Source organism: Echeneis naucrates, chromosome 7, assembly GCF_900963305.1.
Source record: "Echeneis naucrates chromosome 7, fEcheNa1.1, whole genome shotgun sequence".
Lineage (NCBI taxonomy): Eukaryota > Metazoa > Chordata > Actinopteri > Carangiformes > Echeneidae > Echeneis > Echeneis naucrates.
The window spans coordinates 17,654,714-17,676,518 of NC_042517.1; the positions used below are offsets into that span (position 1 = coordinate 17,654,714).

At 38.9% G+C, this 21,805-nt stretch overlaps 1 protein-coding gene across 1 annotated transcript; it reads left to right on the forward strand.

Moving 5' to 3' along the window:
• The first annotated feature begins 3,108 nt into the window (after positions 1 to 3,108).
• On the forward strand, positions 3,109 to 17,094 carry opn7b (opsin 7, group member b). The gene is made up of 5 exons (XM_029507200.1): positions 3,109 to 3,196; positions 3,274 to 3,436; positions 4,295 to 4,422; positions 16,170 to 16,504; positions 16,594 to 17,094. Exons 1-5 carry the CDS (start codon positions 3,109 to 3,111, stop codon positions 17,092 to 17,094), a joined length of 1,215 nt encoding a protein of 404 aa, XP_029363060.1.
• Positions 17,095 to 21,805: the final 4,711 nt, after the last annotated feature.

Below are 21,805 nucleotides of genomic sequence, written 5' to 3' on the forward strand. Positions count from 1 at the left end.
CTAAGTACAATATCTGAATCAGAGCCAAGGCTAAAAATACAACTGCCTACACATAAATAGCACTGTTACGACTTAAAACGGTACCCAGACACTTCCCATAAATTTAATTTAGTGCTGGGACATTTTTTCCAGTTGCTGTTGTAATATGTTGCCCACAGTTTGGGTCGTTTTGTGTGTCTCACTGTCAAAGGCGCCTGAGTCATCGCTTCTTTTCTTTTTGCTACAGGGCAGCAAAGACATGCACCAGCACGTTTTCTTTATGGTTGTGGAGTGAAGGATGAGTGAGTTTTGCTCGTGCAAAGCTAAAAGACAATACTGAGGAAGAGAAAAATAGGTTGGAGGAGATAGTAGGAACGGGGAAAAGCGCTTTCTGTCTTCCATATCGTTCTCATCAGTAATATCTGGAGAAACAAGATAATCATTCATGTCCTCTTTACATAACCATGCTTATTTATTATTATTGGCTCCCACCGTATCTTTTCTTTGAGCCACGATTCCATCAGCTCTTACTGTAGCTCTTCAAGATGTTTCCTTTGCTTCTGTTCTCTTTCTGCTTATTATTCTTCTTCTGAAAGAAAAGAAATTGCCCATTGCTGCTCTCGCTCATCACAATGCTCAGCAACGCTACTGAAGAACATAGAAAAGGGCAGAGTCACACCAAAAGTGAAATATGAATGGAAAAAAAGCAGAATTATCTGCAGAATTGCTTTCATTAGGTGTTTTTCTGTTTCATTTGTCATCCATAAACCGTTTCCAAGTTGCTGTTCTACGCTGTCCCAGTCCTGCTCTTATCACTGTAGGAAATCTGACTCCCTTTTTTAGTTTTCCCAGTATGTATATGTACCAAACATCTTTTTATTATTATGATTATTATTATTATTATTATTATTGTTGTTGTTGTTATTATGAAAAAGGCATGCAACTTCAATTTCTGCAGTGTGTCTCTGGTGTCTGGCTTTTCAGCACAGTTTTATTGGTTCCAGCACCTCAATCCCAGTTGACATTGGGATAGGGCGCTGTACACCCTGGACAGGCCGCCAGCCTATCATATAAATGACACTGGGAGACAAACGACCACGCGCATTCACGCCTACAGGCAATTTACTGTCTCCAATTAACCTAAACGTGTCTTTGGACGGCGGGAGGACGCCGGAGTACTTGGAGGAAACCCACCCAGACACATTCATATCTAGGACTGCAGTGATATGTTTCTCGGGGGCCCCAGTCCTGGGAAACAAACCCAGAACTGTGTCTGAGGCAACAGCGCTAACCACGCTGCCATACTATTAAACAGTTTGCATTAAAAATCTTGCATCTTGTGGGTGTAGACTGTTGGATGACTGGTGTCTTCCAGAACGATAACTCAGCTTTTGACTTTTCAACACCCTTTGACATTGATGGGAGGAGAGCGGACCTGGGTTTCCCCCTGTTATCCTGCCTCTGCCTCCCTCTTTTGCCTGTCTCATTTCCATTGTCTCTCGCTTGACTCCAGCCTCTCAGACAGACTGTTAATCCAATCTCACCCCTTGCACTGATGCTGCTGCGAGGTGAGCGACTTGAATAATAATGTCAGCCATCAGACAGCCAGATGCACACTGCAACATCTGGAGGTACTAAACTGATGTGTTTTGACAAATGGTCCTCCGAGTTTTGTGGGCTCATGAAAGCACGGCAAGGCGATTTAAAAAATGTTGCTCAGGTCTCAAACCGGTTTAAATCGTCGTCAGTGCGTGATTGAAAAACATAAAGATGCTTTTATAGAGCAAATTCATTTGAAATGTCTGCATGGTAATGTATTTCCACATATTTGTATACAAAGACACAGTGTATTGGTATATTGACGTGGGCTGCTGCAGGGCTAAGAGCTGCTGGGTGTGAGTCATTTATCAAAATTATCAAAAGGCTAAATCCACTACCACGGATCAAAGCTTTGTATATTTTAATTTGTAAGTATTTGAAATATCTGACAACTGTATTTTTTTTATCTGTTTTTACTTTATTATATGCATTTTATTAAATTAGCTGCTAAGCTGATGCTTTCATGTCGTTTTTGTACATGCTAAATGTTGTTCTCATAAAATTAATGCTCTTATTTGGACTCTCTGTTTAAAACAAATGCTTCTTTCATCAGTGCATAGATCTTATCTGTGTGCTCATCTGCTAATGTGACATCTTGGCCTTTACTTGGGGCTTAACAACTCTACCACATCCAGTTTCTTTCCGCAATAGTCACCAGACCTCAACCAATTTGAAAATCAGTATGATCATTTGAAAAGGGAAAAGGAAAACACAATGTATCAAATGACTCAAAGAATGCTGTTATGATGCTAATTCTCACAGTACCCAGAAGGGCAAATGTAACTGTAATGTGAAAACAAAGTGCCACTTATGACTAAACTGTGTTGATTCAAAACGTAACACACTGACAATTAATGGAAAAATACTTCATTATGAACTTGTTTATTGCTGTTGGACATTGCCGGATGGCCGGACAGACACAGCTCGAACTCAGTGAACAGACAATGTTCTTGACGCACTGAGGCGTTCAGTAAATAGAGAGGCTATTTTCATGATACTTCTGGCCATATATTACTGGGAAAAAGATTTTCTCTGCAACTCACGGTCATGGTTGCCATCGGTGACAACATGTTGTGCTGTATGCGGTAATAACCAGCTGCTCTTTGCATGTGTACAACTTCTGTACACTACGTAGAGAAAAACAACTGAACGAAAGATGCGTACATCTCTCTATGCTGCTGGACTTTGATGTTTTTTCTCTGGCCTGAATCATGAGCTCATGTATGCTGTAGCACAAAGGAAGTTCTGTGAGCATAAATCTGGTTTGTCCTGGTCTTCTTCAAAACATTATTTACGAGGCTAAGTTGGTGAAGCTTGTGTGTGTGTTAATACAACTTTATATCAGAGCTTTGTGGCATTAGCTGATCCAAACATCACCTTCAGTTATGTCTTATCTAAATGTTTCAACTTTCGTTTTGTTCTTACTGTTTTGCTTTTTGTTTTTTGTTTTTTTTTTACACTGCTTGAAGGCAATTTTTCTTATCCTCACTTTTCCCTTCCTGATTTCTCTGCCTCTTCATTTTGTTACAGATGGGAAATGCCTCGGAAACATTTCTGCTTATGTCCAGCATATCAAAAGACAATGACATCCTCATGGGAACACTGTACACTATTTTTGGTGAGTGTTTTTTTGTTTTTCCTGTCGGTTCGTACCTTACAACTACATGAGTCAGTCTGTTCACCCTGCTGCTCTAGGTGTCCTGTCGGTGCTGGGGAATGGGATCCTACTGTTTGTGGCCTATAGAAAGAAGTCCTCCCTAAAGCCAGCAGAGTTCTTTGTGGTTAACCTGGCCATCAGCGACCTGAGCATGACAATAACCCTGTTCCCACTGGCCATCCCCTCAGCCTACGCTCACATGTGAGTGGCCATTTCATCTGTTATGCTATGTGTACGTTAAATCAGTTCCTGAAGGACAAAGAGAGAAATTGCTGGTAGGTGCGAATGGTTGTTGAGCTCGATATGTTGGCCCTGTGATGGACTGGTGGCCTGTCCAGGGTGAACCCCAACACCCCCATAACCCGGATGAATGAACTGCATTGGAAATTAATAAATGAAAGAATACATACAAAAGAAAATTCCATTAGAAATACATATCAGATGTCGCACCTCCCTCTCATTGTCAAAATCCTAAACAGCAGCATGCCAGACAGCCAAACTATGAGCTAGAAAGTATGAGATTCAGAAAAGCTGAAAGGAACAGTTTATTTCAGTGACGTTCCCTCATAGGTTCATCATGAGCATGACCCAGTTATATTGTCAGTGAATACATTATGTGGGAAAAAAAAAAAAACAAAAAACTGTTATTGCTGCTGTGACATTTACAAGTACCATTAAGTAATTTCGTTAGTCTCTAACCCAGGCTTTGCCTCTCAGGCATCATAAAGTGGGTACGTTTTATTGCTGCCACGAAGAATCTTCTCATGGCTGAAAAAAATGTCCAGCTCATCTGTAACAGTAATATGGTCTCAATGATGTGACTGAATGTCATTGTAGAGGATTTTGGAGGATCATTCTCTTTGTGGCAGGACAATATGAGTTTATATCAACACCACAATTTCACATTTCAACTTTTATATTATACTTTCATTATTGAACAGTTACTTTCGCACTAGTTGGTCTTTCTGTGTTTTTGAATCATGGATGTCTGAGTCAAAATCTTAATTTTCTCTGTCAAGGCTATATCGTGTATATATATATTTTTTAAACTCTGTCCAGGTGGCTGTTTAATAAGATGGCCTGTACCATCTACGCCTTCTGTGGCGTTTTGTTTGGTCTGTCCAGTCTGACCAACCTTACGGTGCTCTCCTGTGTCTGCTGGCTCAAAGTTTGCTGCCCAAACTACGGTAAGACAGCTATTTTATAAGCTACTTTAAGCTTAGTTTTTGTGTGATATGAATATTCGTTTATTGATAGTGGTTAATTAGAATGCACCTTTGTCCTTTAAGAGGGAGAAATATTACAGCTTGTGGCCAGTTTCTGCTATAAACTAAAAGTGGTCCTGCTGCAGTAATCTGTAACGTTTAAAGCTCTTTAAACAAAACCCATCCAAATAAGGGAATGTTTAGAAAGCCTTTTCGTGTGCTTCTTTCCCATTTTAATGTATCCCCCTTGCAGGGTCTGGAGTTTGAAGAGCACACAAACTATCCAATTTCTTGGGATTGCACAATTAACTGATTGCACATTCTGGCTTGAACCATACTGTGGCTGTTTAGGAATGAATTTTGTGCCATTTCTCTTAAAGAGGGCCAGAGTGAAACAACACTGAGCACGTTAAGAAGAACTATGAATAAGATCTATGTATGCATCTAAAGACTAATTTCAGCATTTGTTCATAGTGATCTAGGTCACTTTCAAGGGAAGAGGTGTGATGCTATTTGACAAGAGGTCATAGTGTGGCTGAATGTACGGTTTATATTTGGTGTTCAGAAGTCAAGCACAACTAAAGTAGCTATATTGTACAACTCAAATTCTTTTTCTATGCGAATACTATGTGATGTTTGAAGGGTTCACAGAGATGTCAAAGTGAAAGAGTTCTTTTTCATTCTCTTTATCATCCGGTGGAGTTTGAGGTAAGATGTTCTCAGTTTACAAATACTGTACGTCATCAGAATAGAAATGAAATCAAGCACGGTTATGGCCGTTTTAAAGCTTGTCATTTTAAGTGTCTCAGGCCAGATGAACTCTAATTGTCTTGAAACACTTTTTCCACTTATACCCACATTTCCATTGTTGTTGTTGGTTTTCGTTGGCTCAAATCCAGATGTTGGTAAAACTCAAGCAGTTCCGTGCAGAAATGGGGACTGCTTCTGAAACGCTACCCTTTGTATTTACGTTTGGTTTTACAAACTTCAAAAAAGAGGGCATTAACAAAAGAGTACCAAAATTAAGGATGCTGGATCAAATACTTTTATCAGGCACCTGAAAACTCATCGCGGATCGGCAACTTGCATAAAATCATTAGCATATATGAACGGTTAGCAAACATGTTTAGCTTAACGTCAGCTATGCAACATGCTAGTAGCTTTGTAACTGAATATTCGAGAAGATGAGTGAGTGTTTAGTTGTCACACTTGTTTGCATTGAGTGGCGTAGACTTGACGTAAAACAATTGACACGTTAAACGGATAAGAATACATAGTTATAGTTCCAGGTTTATTATTGACCACATAACGTTAATGTTACAGGTTAGCATTACACTGGATGATAGATGATATAACGCTCATTGCAACCAGAAGAGACATGAGACTTTTATTTTTTAGAGACTTGAAACTTGACTTGGACTTTAAAAAAAACAGACAGTACAGTGACAACAACAGGCTAATATGAGACAAAGATTTATCATCTTCATGTCTCTCCTTTATACCACTTTCTTCCACAAACATATCAGTTGGTGATTGAACTGATGGGGGGATCAAAGGACTGCTTCAAGCATTCGATGGTCCCTTTGTATGACTGTCTGGTGTGAAATTGCTGAGAATTTACCCTGGCATTAATGAAAATGCTCGGAGAGTGGCAGCTAATTTCTCTGCCGTTATCACAAAGGATAGAAGCAGCAGAGGCTTCTTCCACAGAGTGAGCAGTACAATGACAGAGGGGAAGAATCTGAAATGCTTTTTTTTTTTTTTTTTTTACACCTGATGAAGAAAAACAAAAGGATGAAAAACAAACCATTTGTATCTCAGCGTGCATTTTCTGGTCCACCTACTTTCTTTATGACTTTTGAACTCCATTGCAGGCTTTTCTAAGAGCCGCAGGTTGCTCACTTTTATAGAGATGGATCTGTTTAAATACATTGCTGTTTGCATCATGCTCTTGTAAGGGCCGGACATTTACCAATTACATAAATGTGGAGTTGGCATTTGGTTTCAAACTTTATTAATCCCTAGAGGCACATTTCCTTTGCAGTTACTCAGCTCATATATGCAACTTCAAAACTCACCGGTTATTAGTTATATTCCACGGGCAATGATCAACATACACGGGTCAAAAGAGGGAAACAATAAAATAAGTTAAATATAAATATATATGAGTAAAATATGGGATTGGACTTCAGTGCACAGAGTTTGTTTGTTCGCCCTGTTCCAGTTTGGGTTCACTCTGGATACTCTGTATTCCTCCATCATCCAAAATCATGCACATTAGGTCAGTTCATGACTCTGTATGTGACTGTTTGTCTATACGTTGGGCATGCAATAGGTTGACAAACTGTCAGGGTGCGCCGCCATCACCCAGTGTCAGCTGGAATCGGATCCAGTCCCCTGCAACCCTGCATGGATAGTCGTAGCAGGAAGTAGACTGAATAATCAATGCAAAGTGTGAATCAGGTTCAAGGTTTATTTATTGTCGTTTGCATGTTCGCACATGGAGCTAAAATTTGTGCTCAGTAAATATTCTGTCAAAGCATGTTTATTTCTTTGCATTTAATGTTAGCTTGGCCTTCATTTGATATATAATGAAATCCTCTTTATTCCCAATTAACAGGATTGTGTGTTTATTTAAATCAAATGTTCAGTAGTTGAAGCTGTAGTAGACTACAGAGACTAAGCGAGCTCTAATGAAGCAAGCCAAATGTTTTCTAAAGTCATCTAGACTTGCCCTGTAGATATTTGTGTTTTTGTAGATTTCCTACTGAATAGCAGCTGCGTGTGGACATCTGTGTTAACATGCAAATGAAATCAAATGCTGTTCATAGGCATTAAAATGGTTAGGTAATCATTGAGTTTTGATTGCTTTCCACTCCGGATTAAATTGTGTAATAATTCATTCTGTCTGGCTCTCTTGCTACAAAGTATACTGGCACTGATGGTGCCTCTGCAGCTTGAAACCGTAGTAAGACATTTCACTGGTCACGGCAGACCTTCCCATCCGAACATCATCATGCACATAGCTGAAATTTTACATGTGCATAAATCCAAAATACATTTTTCAGTGAAAGATAGATAGGAGTGCTCAACAAATCAGACCAAGTCTCAGACCTTTGGACCCAAATGTAACTGGAAAACGCAGTTATTTTGTACTCATTTTTGGTATATATTGATATTGATATATTGATATATTGGCTATATTGATTAAATGAGCAGAGGATTGGTGTTTTGCTTAAGAGCAAATAGTGCACTTCTAGTGTTCTTCTGTATGACCACATAGTAACTGTAGTCGAAGTTTTTCCTGTTTCAGTTTTTCTTCATTCATCTCACAAAGTATGAGCATGTGAGCAACGTTTACTTATTTAGATTTCATAATTAATATTTAAACCAATGGAGCCATAAAAGAGATACACAGATGACTGTCTAAATCTGATCCAAATCTCTTTCTGCAGCATACAGTTGAGTCCATACTGAACTGGAGACTTGAAATAGCTATTAGCCATGCTTCAGGAAATTCATTTCTTTTAAATAATCATCAATCTCTCTTAATTTGCTCACTAAACCATCACAGCACCGCGTAGCCATGTAGAATAAATAATTAGATTGATTTAGAGTCAAATGTGTAATTTCTATGAACTGATGGCAGCACAGACAAATTATATAAATTATATTTTCACTCAGAAACTCTCTTTGGTGCAATTCCTCTCTCCATCAACCATCAAAAAAACAGATATCTGCATCCTGGAGCAAAAAAAAACACAGTGATCTTTTTATTTATTGGCTTCTGCATAGCATAAGACTCTATAATCAGAGCCTAAAGCTATGTTTTCTGTGAGTGCAACACACCAACTACAGCATCAAGAGTTCTCCCACTCCATACAATCGTATTGGGTAACATTACAATCCAAACTTTTGACACCAAATATCTGTAACGTTCTCTATATTGTACGTTTGCTAATTGGCTAAGCCACCACTACCATTGTCAGCCAGGCAACAACAAGCACAATGGCACCGAAGAAAGCTCCCTCGTTTGAGGAAATAGATGGCATCAAAAAATCTCTCGACTTTCTGAGAGGGGAGGTCTCTGCTGTCAGGCTGCAGCAGAGGAACATCCTGCACCTGGTGGAGGAGGTCAAAGAGTTGCGACTGCAGAACATCGACAAAACAAAAGGGATTGCCTTTCTCAAAAACCGAGTGGTGGATCTGGAACAATACACTTGGATGAACGATATCATTGTGACCGGGCTACAGATTAAACCCTGGTCATATGTCAGAGTAGCGACAAGAGAAGTTGGGGACGAGCAGAGTGATGAGGATGCTAACACGATAGAGCAACAGGTGACTGCACTCCTGCACTCCAAAGAGAGTGAGGTAAACAAAGAAAACATCGAAGCAGCACTGACAAACCGGCTATCATAATAAGATTTGCTAACGGAAAGCGTAAAGTGGAGCGATTAAAACAAGGCAGGAAGCTGAAAAGCTCCGATGTCTATTTGAATGAACACTTGACCAAAAAGAATGACTGAGGAAACAGGGAAAAATCCCTAACATTTGGACTCAAAGCTGCAAAATATTCATTAAACTGAAAGGTTCTCCAGAAGACACAAAGTCCTGGTCATCTGAAACACTGAGGAAATGAACAAATACCGTCATAACAAATCAAAGTGAGACAGTGATCAAACTCAGTTACTAAACTTCATACAATCATGACAACGGAATTTGACAATTTCCTTGACACTGAACATAAAGCACAAGATATACAAAATAATATTGATCCAGAAAATAATCTCCCCAGCAATATCAATATCAGCGGCCGGTATTACACAGAACATAAAACAATACAATGGTTAGAGGGGAGAAAAAGATATCAGTTATTCACTTCAATGCCAGAAGTCTGTATAGAAATTTCCACACAATTAAGGAATATCTCAGAGAGCTTAGTAATCCATTTAACATAATAGCCATATCAGAAACATGGATCAAAAATGAGAAGGGAGCAGATTTTGAGCTGGAGGGATATGAATTGAATTATGTAAACAGAATGAGCAAAAATGGAGGAGGGGTGGCGATATATTTTGACAATGGTTTGAGATATAAACTTACTGAGAAAACGACTGCGACTGTGGATGATTTATTTGAGTGCATTTCAGTCGAAATATGTTGTGAAAAAATGAAAAATATTATGGTGAGCTGTATACATAGATCTCCTGGATCAAACATTATTTGGAGTATTTAGAGGACGGATGGAAAAGGTGTTCATAACAACAACAACAACAACACAAAAGTTCGTGTACATTTGTGGTGATTTCAACATTGACCTTCCCAATCCAAACAAACATGAAATGACAGAAGACTTCATAAACTTTATGCACAGTATGGGGCTGTATCCAACTATCAACAAACCGAGCAGGATCACTTCTCACGGTGCCACTTTAATAGACAACATATTTACTAATATCATGGAAAACAATACACAGAGCGGACTACTGCTAATTGATATCAGTGACCACCCGTATTTTTTATGTATATTACTGTAATTAGAAAAAGAAAAAGGATACCAAAAATCATAACTATATAAGAGTGAAAATGGAAGAATCCATGATTGCACTAAAAAATGACTTAATGAAGCAGGACTGGAATACAGTCTATAAAGAAAAGGATATTGATAAACATATGAGGAATTTCAAGTTACCTGGACTACTACACTGAAAATGATGAGGTCATAAATAATATGGAGGATGCAGTGAATGGTTTTAACCATTTCTTTGTAAATATAGGATCAGAGTTAGCAGCAAAAGTTGAGAAGCCAGAATTAAGAGAATGTGGAGATACAGAAGACATTGGGTACAAAAATCCAAACACAATATTTCTAGGAGCAGCTGAAGAAATTATGGAGATTGAAAACAAAACCTCTGCAGACTGGAATGATATTGACACGGCAACAGTGAAAACAGTAATTGAAGGAATTGCAAAACCACTCACCTACATCCGCGACCCGTCTTTTCAACCAGGTAGGTTTCCAAACAAAATAGAAATAGCCAAAGTGATACCACTGTTTAAAACCGGAGATAGACAGAGAGATCGACATCTCTGGAATTAGTAGAAGAAATCACAAACTGCAAAATTGCAATTGAAGTATTTGTGGACTTGAAAAAAGCCTTTGATACCATCGATCGTAGCATATTATTAAATAAATTGGAAAACTATGGTATTAGAGAGGTTGGGTTGAGCTGGCTGTCAAGCTACTTAAGAAACAGGCAACAGTTTGTAAAAATAGGTGATCACAAATCAGATTTAATGAGCATTACATGTGGGGTACCACAGGGGTCAGTATTAGGTCCAAAACTATTCATACGACATATCAATGACATATGGAAAGTATCACAACTACTGAAATTTGTTTTGTTTGCAGACGACACTAATATTTTTTGTTCAGGCGAGAATTTGCACCAGATTTTGCACACAATTAGAACAGAAATAAACAAACTAAAGCTATGGTTCAACAGAAATAAATTATCATTAAATTTAAGTAAGACAAAGATCATGCTGTTTTGGGGACGCAAAAAGGATTGTAATTTAGAACTGATAATGGACAATGCCAAAATAGAAAGAGTACAAGAAATTTAATTTCTTGGTGTGATCTTGAATCACAAAATCTGCTGGAAATCCCATGTAAAATGCCGACGAGCGAAACTGGCAAAATGCACAGCAATTTTGGAGAAAACTAATCATATTTTGGACTATAAATCATTGCATACGTCATACTCTTCACTGATATTACCATATATCTAGTTTGGAGACGGAGATAAAGTACAAAGTACAAACATAAATATTTTTAAAAAGAGGTACAAAACCATATTTTTAAACAAGTTTGCGCAAAAGAAAGGATGTAAACTGTGAGAGTGATGCAGGATATGAATAAAATAGTGTTGATTCTTCAATAGTATTTACTGCATATGGTATATTTATTTCAGTATATTAATATTTGTTACGTGCCTATTTATATCGAAGAAATGTTTTCACAAACCGAGGAATAGTTAAAAAGGGGTAGGAATTTAAAAAAGTGTTTACTTCTTCCTACTCCTTTTTCATAGTGCTTTTTTTAAAAAATCGTTTTGTTTTTGTTTGTTTGTTGTTTTGTTTGTTGTCATCTCTTTCTTTTGTGTGTATAAATGGTGACATTTTCTTGTATATGTTCAAAATAAATTCATTCATTCATTCATTCAAGTCACAGAGCTCCCTTGCTGTGGCAAAAAAAAAAAAAAAAAAAAAGGATATGATTACATTTAATTCGTTACGACCCAACCCTGGTAAAAACAGCTGGAGATTACATAGATCTGATGGTCGGTGAATTTTATTTTGCTTGCATGTCACAACTCTGCTAACTAAATGCAAAATTACAAAAGCCTTTTAAAAAATACACCAGCTAGCCACTTCTGTGAAGTCAAGGCTTTGTTTTTAAAAGGTTTTCCAAAGGAACACAGTCTATAATGCAGAGTGAATTACTCCAGAGACTGCAAGCCTCACAAATGAAAGCGTTTGAAATGCAAATAAGCAGAAATTATTTCCAGCGAGGAACCTTGTACTAATGTATACAGTTTACAGACACAATGTTAAACCACAGTTTAAGACCTCTTGTTTCTAAACTAGTTTATATAACATAAAAGTCACATCCCCGAGTGGAACACACGGACGCACTCATTCTGAAACAAAGAGACCCAGAATCCATCCCAGAAAATAAATAAAAAAAAAAAAGACCTGCAGCACAAGCGGTTTCCAATTAGCCTGCTCTACCCGCTGGTCAGAAGTAATCACCATCAGCATTAAGTTATGACTTGTTTACACAGGATCCTAGTGTGTTTTAATTGTGCACACTTATGGCAGAGAAGATAATTCGAGACAGCTCTCTGCGCTGGCTGCATGACGCCTCTCTTTTTGCTGCTCTTCAAGTCTTAACTGTGACCAGAAGCTGAATTATAAAACCATCTGCTCCCGAGTTAAAAAAATTCTGTGCACGTGTACGAGGAAGCTGCTCCATCACTGCTGTGTGCAAGTTTCTGTGAGGCTTGTTCATATGAGTGTTACACATTTGTTTGTCCTAGTGTTCATTGTTTTGTGATCTAAAAGAATCTAAAAGCCAATAGAAAAATTCTCTTGTCTTTTTGTTCATGTAACCAGGGTGATGCTTAAGTCCAGACTGGCCTCCATTCATCACAGCAGCGTGATCGATAGTACAGTTGTCAATGACTGGTCATCAGCACAGCACTGCAATTGACTGGAAAAAAAAAACCCCAAAACAAAACAAACGACAACAACAAATTGGCCAAAGTGTGAGTTTTCATTTACATTTTTTTCATCCATGCAAAAGAATGATTCACAATGAAATAACTAGTGTTTCATTCTCCAGTGGACTGTCAAAAAAATCATTCAAGGTTTTACCTCCATTGTCTGTTTATCAGCCCCCATTGTGTGCCTGTTTTTCAGGGAGCACAGGGGCGCTGTGTGTCCGATTTCACCATGATCAATCGTCAGCAGTAAATACCTGACCATTAAACTCCAGCATAAACTGTCACTCAGATCACTATTGGTCTTTTATTTCGGTAGTTATTTCCAGACAAGAAACTATTTGTCAATGAACAAACACAGAATTTTACTTATCAACACTGAATTTGCCAAAACAAAGAAAAGAAGGAAAATCAGCACGGCCACAACTTGAATCTTATTTTTGAAATGTAAAAAAAACAGCAACAATAGAACAGATGGAGCAGTGACCCTTAACTCTTGCCAATAGAACATCAAAATTTCCCTCAAGAAAAAGTCTAATTGCTTCTGCTACTACTTTTTACATGAATAAGGAGCTTAAAATGAGCTTGAATGAGCAATTTTTCCATAAGAGGTCTGCTGCAGGGGAATGACTGGAGTGAATTTAACACAGTTCCTCTTAGTGCTTTGAATAAACTTTAGTACAGAAATTAGCTGGATAACATCTGTGCTAATTAATGACAACGAATCTGATTTTATGACTGAAAGAAAAAGGCTTCTAATATGAGTCTCAGTTTTCACAAATAGGATTTGGAAAGGAATATCAAATTAGAGTGAACAATATTAGTTGTATTAGTAATCAAAGGGCAATGCATTGGATGATTGGGCGGGATGTGTGTCGTTTGTCACTCACTGAAACATTTCCTCAGGAAGTACCTGCTCAGCAGCTGTGAAAGGAGAAACATGTTGAAAAATTATTATTATCTAGAGAATGGGCAAACTCCTCGCAGAAGCATTTCTACAAAGATAAAAAACATCACCCTTTTTGGGCAACTGTGTCTAAATATTAAACGTACAGAAACGAGGACAACAAGATGGGCTGAGGTTTTCAATCTACTGACCTGATTTTTCTGCTGATGCTTTAGTCGTTCATCGACAGGTGTGTGTTTTTCTCTGCGTGCACACACGAGACACTCGACACGAAAACAAAAATAGAGTTAAAGACTGTTGGGAAAGGAAACCCTAAACCTTTTTATGTCAGGTCGTAACTGAGTCACTGAGAATATCGGCCTGTTCTAGCTGTCCTTGAGAACACTGAGTGAATGAGTGAACAAGAGTGCACCTCTTCCTTCCTCCCTTTTATTAGTTTTTCATCGCAGCTTAAGTGTATCATGTGGATGTTGCTACTCTTAATATGCCCACATTGACATATTGCCCTTTCCTCTATGATCTCACAGCAGCACATGGATCTAGTGCTTCCTGTTTGGTTTAATCTACAGCCACCCGTGAGTGCTGATGAACTTTTGAACGCTGGATCGAAGTCCATCAAGTAAAAGACTGAGGACGAGCAGGTGCCTTCTCTACAGGAGGACCCATCCTCCCCCCTATGCAGTCCACCAAATAGGAGGGTGTAATGAGGGGAGGTGGGGAAGAAGGGAGCTGGGGAATTCTTTGACAGTGCTTTACAAGAGGACTGACCTATATATAACTGACAACATAATCAATCTGCTCTGATGTCAAGCAGAATTGGCTGTGAAATTGAGGCCTCTTAGGCAAAGCCAACATCAATCACAGTAATCTTGCGTATGAAATGGTGCATACATTGAGCATGGAGTACGAGCTAAAAGCTGGTATCAGCACTTCCATTCATTCCATATTATTTGACTGGCTGGCCCATCTCTGCACAATCAGAACCAAGTTTATCCACTGGCACTCTACACAACCAAGACAGTCAGCTCCTGAGGAAAATATCTGGCTCTGTAGCTGCTAAATGCTCCATTTTGTTCAGCAGCTACTGACAGGCAGTGGCTGAGTGTTCTTTGGTGCAATACATAGTTTTGGTTTTTAGTTTCTAGATTTAAAACTGGAACAATGTTTGCTCCGATCAAAAATAGTGATGAGACGGAACCAGAACAGTTGCAGTCGAACCAAACAATGAGCTGAAAGAGTAATATAGAGCCGAAGGATTTTGCAGACCAAAGTTGAAGTTCATCACTATGAGCTTTTCATCCTTCCTTTGTTTTCGCATTGTCATTTGATACATTGATATTGTGAAAATATTCCTTATAGCTGCTTTAAGATTTCAGTCCTTGCGTTGTTTTAATAAAGAAGTTGGTTAAATAGTTCATTTCAAAAGCAATTGGATTCCATGCTGTACATGGAGCATATTGTCTTTCAACTGCACATCTAACAACTCACTGTGAGCAGCTTCTTCTTGCTCAATTACTGCCTTGCAAAAGTTAAAACCTCTGTGTTGGCAAAAAATTACCATTATCTTAGACACACTTTGAGTGAAAGTTTGTGGTCAAGGCCAACCACAGTGACAAAAACAATTCATTTCTTGTGGCTTCTTTAAACTAAACGACAGCACACTGGCACACACACACACACTGGAAATTGATTATAGCTCTCTGTGTGAAAGGTGCTCAGGTTGAATCCTTCATGTGACAGTCAGAAAGCCGGAGTGGGGATGGGTCACATCAGATCAGAAGCTATCTGGAATACCTAACCAGCATCCTCACCCTCAGCCTGAACTGTCAGCGGGGATGGCATTTATCTGAAGTGGCTGTGTGGTATTAAAGATAAGGCTCAACGTGTTTTCCTCCCCTGTGGTTCCCCACTAAAGAGGCCCTTCCCGAAACCAAATACAAAAGACTGTTGTAGACTGGCATTTCACCACTTCCAGCGGATTATTCATTCCTAAGCACATGATAATGATGAACAGAAAAGCTTTATTATTGTAGTAAACTCACAGCTAACAGTTCTTAATATGCACAGAATTCAAGGATTAAACTGGACCACGATAAGATTTGTTATTGCTTCTATGGCTTTTTGTAGATATATCATCACTTAGCATATTTTTCTTGACCAGTGCAAATATGAAGTGGTAAAACTGTTTTTCGAGGGAATGTGAGGAAAAAAAAAAAAAAAAGTATTTACTGAACATACTGGAATTTACTCCAATTCCACCATCTGAATTAAGTTAAGGTGTACGATTGATTATTTAGATTACTAACCTAACGTGCATTCCTGGGGGCACTGATCAGGACAAAGGTTAAAATTAATGCGCCTTAATGTTGTGTAGACGCACTCTGTGTTGTGGGAATTCGCTATCAGCTCTTCCTCCTACTCATTGCTTATTATCGGCATCAGGTAACAAGACTGAAAATGCTTTAGCAGAATTTGTTGCTATGCTCCTGTTTCTGTCTCCTTCCTCTTTGTCCTCATCCGTCCCTCTTCCACAGGTAACAAGTTTACGTACTGCCACGCTGGCCTCCTGGTCGCCGGGGTCTGGTGTTATGCCGGAGTCTTTGCTGTCGGCCCGCTGTCGGGCTGGGGGGAGTATGGAGCTGAGCCTTATGGAACAGCATGCTGCATCAACTGGCATGCGCCCAGCCAAAACGCTGCAGCTATGAGCTACATCATCTGCCTCTTCTTCTTCTGTTATATCGTTCCCTGTACTGTTATCTTCCTGTCCTACACTTTCATCCTGCTGACTGTTCGGGGCTCCCGCCAAGCTGTGCAGCAGCATATGTCCCCACAGAACAAAATCACCAATGCACATGCACTTATCATTAAGGTAACGATAGCATATATCTAATACACCATGAGGAAATATATGTTGACTTTACAAAGATACCTTTATGCTGCGTTCTAATGTCTTTTCAGCTTTCTGTGGCGGTTTGCATTGGTTTCCTGACAGCATGGAGTCCATACGCTATTGTATCCATGTGGGCTGCATTTGGAAACCCAGGAAACGTACCACCCATGGCTTTTGCGCTGGCAGCTATCTTTGCCAAGTCGTCCACCCTTTACAACCCAATTGTCTATCTGGTCTTCAAGCCTAACTTCCGCAAGTTCCTGTGCCGGGACGTGGCCCAGTGCAGAAGGTCACTCTGTGGCTGTCTGTGTCAACACAGCTCTGCACAGAAGGGAACTAGCAAGAAGCCTCACAGCAACGAAGAGTGCAACTCTACAAGGCAGTCCAATGGGCTGCCAGAGAACCACAGGACCTGTAGACACTGCCCGTGCCCTGAATCAGTCAGCGGTGCCAGAGAAAAGCTTACAGACTACAGCCCACAGCAGACTGCCAGGATACTTCAAGGATCTGTACACAGTGAGGTTGCTGTCAGTCAGCTGTCCAATGAGATGCAGAGTGACTTTCTCTAGAGGCCAATGCAACAACACAACGAGGAGGTAGAAACCATGTAAAAATGTTCAAAATGGAGGCTTATAGACTCTGTAAGTTAGGGAAAACAGAAAATGTGATTAAGAACACAAAGACAACGAGTAATGGAAGAAAATAAAGAACTTAATGAAGTTACGTTTTACAAGCCTCAAATATGTGATACTGCCAAAAAAATAAAAAGACAAACAATGACTACAAAGGTAGCCAAACAGCCAACATGCAATCACAGATGTGAACCTCAATATTTCATCAGGCCAAATGAACTAACATCAATAACTACCTGCTCAGTTTGTCTGATGCACACTAAGCAAACTGGACTCAGAATCAATGCAAATCACTTTAGGCTGGATTTACAGGGAGGAGCTAATATTGAAATGTACTTCTTAAAACACTTTTTATGTATTTATTAAGAGCACTGTATTTGAAGATGTATTTAAGGTTATAAGTATTTACTCATGCATGCCTCAAAATGAAGGACCGCAGGATTGCGCTTAAATAATGGCATCGTTTAAAGTCATCGCTGAAAGTAAACGATAGAAAGTTTAAATGAACTGCGTCAGCCTTTACGCTCATATTCATAAATCATATTTGCTGTGAAGTTAAGAAAAAAGCACGGAGGTACGGACTTGAGTTGGTGAGCTCTTTGTGACGTGGGTAAAAGTGAACACGAACATTCTAGTGCAGGCTTGTTATATTGATCTTCTGGACAGCAGAGCTGCCAGTGTCAATTTTGTCTAATTGTCCAGGACAAAGGGGCATGAGTGAATTACAGAAGAGAAAGAAGACTTTATGTGGCCAAATGTGCAATACTCAATAAGCTCTCTTCTCTCCCAATATACTTAAGTTGCAGATCAGACGAAGGCGGTGACGGAAAAAAGTGTTTTAGTATCGAATCAAAATGTGCGCTTTATGTTCAATGAGCCAGAAATTTCAAACCTAACAAAACACTTGAAGCACGAGGATGGATGATATGTACATTTTTTTCTTATTTATTTTGTTTCTTTGGCTTTTTTTTAGAAATTCATATGTGAAGAATATTAATGAGATGAAACATTCATTTTTATCAAACATTTACAATAGCAGCTTTGTTGTGTGGCTATCTTTGGCCATGCTGCAGAGCTTGGCTCTTTGTCAAACAGGTGGCTGCCATTAAAAATAGCAGAAAAGGAAGATTAGAAAGAGTTTCTAATATTGATGTCTCATTTTCGGAAGGCTTATCAGGTACAATCTGGAGGTAAAATTATCATAAACACCACTGCAGATACAGAAGGGAAATTCTTTTTCTTTTTCTTCTTTATTTTTTTTACAACTTGGGTCCTAATTTTATATATGTGGTCATAAGTTTTATTGGTTCAAACAATCATCATTGCAATTGCTGTGGAAAGCAGATGACTCTTTATTGGAGGAATAAACTTTCTGTATAAGCAACTCAGTTACCATCGATGTAACTATAAGGACCACTCTGGAGTCTTACTGTCCCCAGCTGAATCTGGTGCCATCAGATTACTTTCAAGGAGCGTTAAATCCTATATGTTGTGTATTTCTAATATCAGTGAGGTCCAAATCCATGAAAACAAATAATAATAATAAAACCCAAATTGTAAAAAAAAAAAAAAAAAAAAATGGAAGCCACCCAGATAAACCTTTACCAGAGCCTGTGTCTGTTGTGTCCGTGTGGGTCTGTGTCTATCTGTGTGTCTCTGAGTGACAGAAAGAAACATTGCGTGATTTATTTACACTATACATGTGTGTATTTTTGTAATGTGCCTCTGTGAGCCCGTGCTTTCATGAGCAGAAGTACACGTGCAGTTCCTCAGAGAAGCTCCCATCATATCAGCAAATTCTTTTGGTTCCTGGTGCACAAACAAGTACAAAAAAAAGAAAGCATTGAAATGGGCATGCTAAATGTGCCATTATAACAGTAGAGGAGAAATTAACGTTATTTCTATGCATGAAATTAGGCCACTTGCCTACAGTGCCACTCTTGTCAGGGCTGGTTTTCAATTAAAAGACATTACAGGCATGAAATTCTACCAATGAAAGTATGTCCAGCAAGTATAGTTGAGCTTAACCACAGTTTGCCTAACAAGCAGTTTGGGTGCTTTTTCAAAGGTAGGTCATCAAATGGAAGTGCAAAAAAGAAGCTCTGCCGCAGCACATGTTGTGGTTGACTGATGTTCATTTCATGCCATGTCATGATTCCTTTCGATGCCACGGTGTGAGGAGAGATTTCACTTCCTTGCAATTTCCAAAAGAAAAAACGTTCCTGTTTGAATTGCTGCTCCAACACTGATAATGATGGCTCCTTGAAGAAATTGATTCTAAACCACCTGAACTAATATCCCATGTGGGCTTCTCACAAAACCTGAGTACGACCCTTATTAGTTCAGGGCTTACTGAACTGTGAGCTTTGAGATTGGACAAACATCACATACCCTGCTTGTTCATTTCAGTTCCATAATTCACAACACATTGGATGTGCACATCAAATATCCACTAGTAAAAATTCCTGATAACATCAAATCATCTTGGTAATATCGTTGTTTCTTCTATTTACTTCCCAACGTTGAGACGGGGACTAAGGATCCAGGATAAGGGGAAATTGTAATGGAAAAGAAAATATGGTTAAGATATTGTTGGGGATCAGCAACACAGAGCTTCAGTTAAGGTTAAGAGATCGGTGTCAACCTATTACCACAATCTTTCCTCGCGCCTCACAGCATCATTTACCACTTAGCACTACGACTACCTCCTGTGTCCGCTCTGGTCATAAATCCCATAAAAGATTTATGACCAGAGATTTTGTCTAATATTACACTGTCTTGGTATTTCTTCATCTCACCAGTGCCTGAAGCAGCACAGAAACAGAATGTGGGATCACCCACCAATTCTTTATGAAGCTCAAAACCAGAGCAGAATTTCTCATGACTTGTGTTTTTTATTCCAACATTTACTGAGTTAAATCAAAGTTTCCGAGAAGCTGTTTGCAAAGAGGAGCAGGCCTTTCCACAGACAGACAGTCACTAATTCCTATCATCTTTTCTTTATCTAAGAAAACAACTACAGCGTAGCACCCCATTACTGACTGCTTTATGTACAGGCTCAACAAAAGGGGCGAAAACTAGCTTGAAGTTGTTTCTACGGAAAAAAATCGGCACAACTGTACTTACTTCTCTGGTATGTCAGAAATTATGTTGGTTTCGTGTTGGATAGAAGATTTAGAAGAAAACTAGAGTAAAATGAAGGATTTGTGAAAACCAAAAGGAATATTACTTGGGAACCAAAGGTTATAGTCACCTTTAAACACATTGTCAAAGCTAAAATGCTGTTTTGGATATTCACATTTTTCTACCAATATCTTTACGGTAACCTATCTTATAGGTTACCGTAAAGAGCCTTTGTTCTTGGGCAAAGATGAACACACAAATCAGGAAAAACAACTGTGAAAATATAATTCTGATGTCGCTTTTTTTTTCTTTTTCTATTCCGCTCAACTCAAGGAACAAATGTTGCAAGAACCTGGGTGTATAATCTGTATGATTACAAGTGATTTCCACCCGGGTCCTCTCCACTGGCTTTATTCATTCAGCATCCATACAGTGTATACATATATATCAGATGTCAGGGATTTCATGTAGACATTGGTTTGCATGCATGTAGATATTATGTGTATGTACAGTTTACAAATTTAATTCATAAATGTTCATAAATGTCAGCCTGCGGCGTGTGTGTAAATAGGCGACGGAGAAACTCTTAACAGCCTCTTGAAATGAGGTGATGGACTTTATTTGATTTCAGCTTCTGACTGGTGGCATAGAAGAGTGATCCCATGTTTTTCTTCCTATACAAGATTTTTGTTCAAAACAGCTTCCAGCTTTCTTCACTGAAGCTGAGCTCTAGTTTCCTTAAGCCCTTTTAGTATTGGAAATAATAAAATAATTCCAGATGTCTTAGAGGGTGCATTTATCTGAACTTACACCCTAAGAGCAGATAAGTAATATTAAGCAGCCATAATGAAAAGGCCATTATCTTTGACTAATACAGTTACTGGATTCCTCAAAGACAATACTCCAAGTGAGAAATTGAATCTGTGATGAGTTTATTGTGTATGCAGCTTTTTCTACCTCCCAATTAATTATCGAATGTATTCGAAGGTCTTCTGGTTCAGTTTGAATCTGGGTAAAAAGTGTGCGATTGCAGACGCTTGGATGAAAAGTTTACTGCAAGTGGGTTTAATAAAAGAATAAATTCTACAGCTGACATACTGCAAATGTGCATGAAACTGCTTGACCAGGTTGCAGTTATCATTTCTCCTTGTTTCAGCAAATCCTCTGCAGTCATCGGTTTAACATAAAGCATCGCGTCATAGCTTTTGTTAAACATACTAATCTTAGCTCTCTTTTCTTTCTCAATCTTACCTGTCAAGATGCAGCCAGGCAAACACGACAAAGACTCTCCTAATCCCACTTTAGACATGAGACTCTGAATCAGCAGGAACTCCTTATGCAGTATTTATCACATTTTATAACAGTCTCAGTGAACTCCCTAAGCCTGCAGGGGGTCAGAATGATGGGATAAATCCTACAGGCACTGCTCTCTGTACAGCATATCTGTGCTAATCCACTGTAAATAAAGTTCAATCCGATCAGATGGATGGAGCTAGAAACTGTATCTTCTGACTGCAGCTGAACT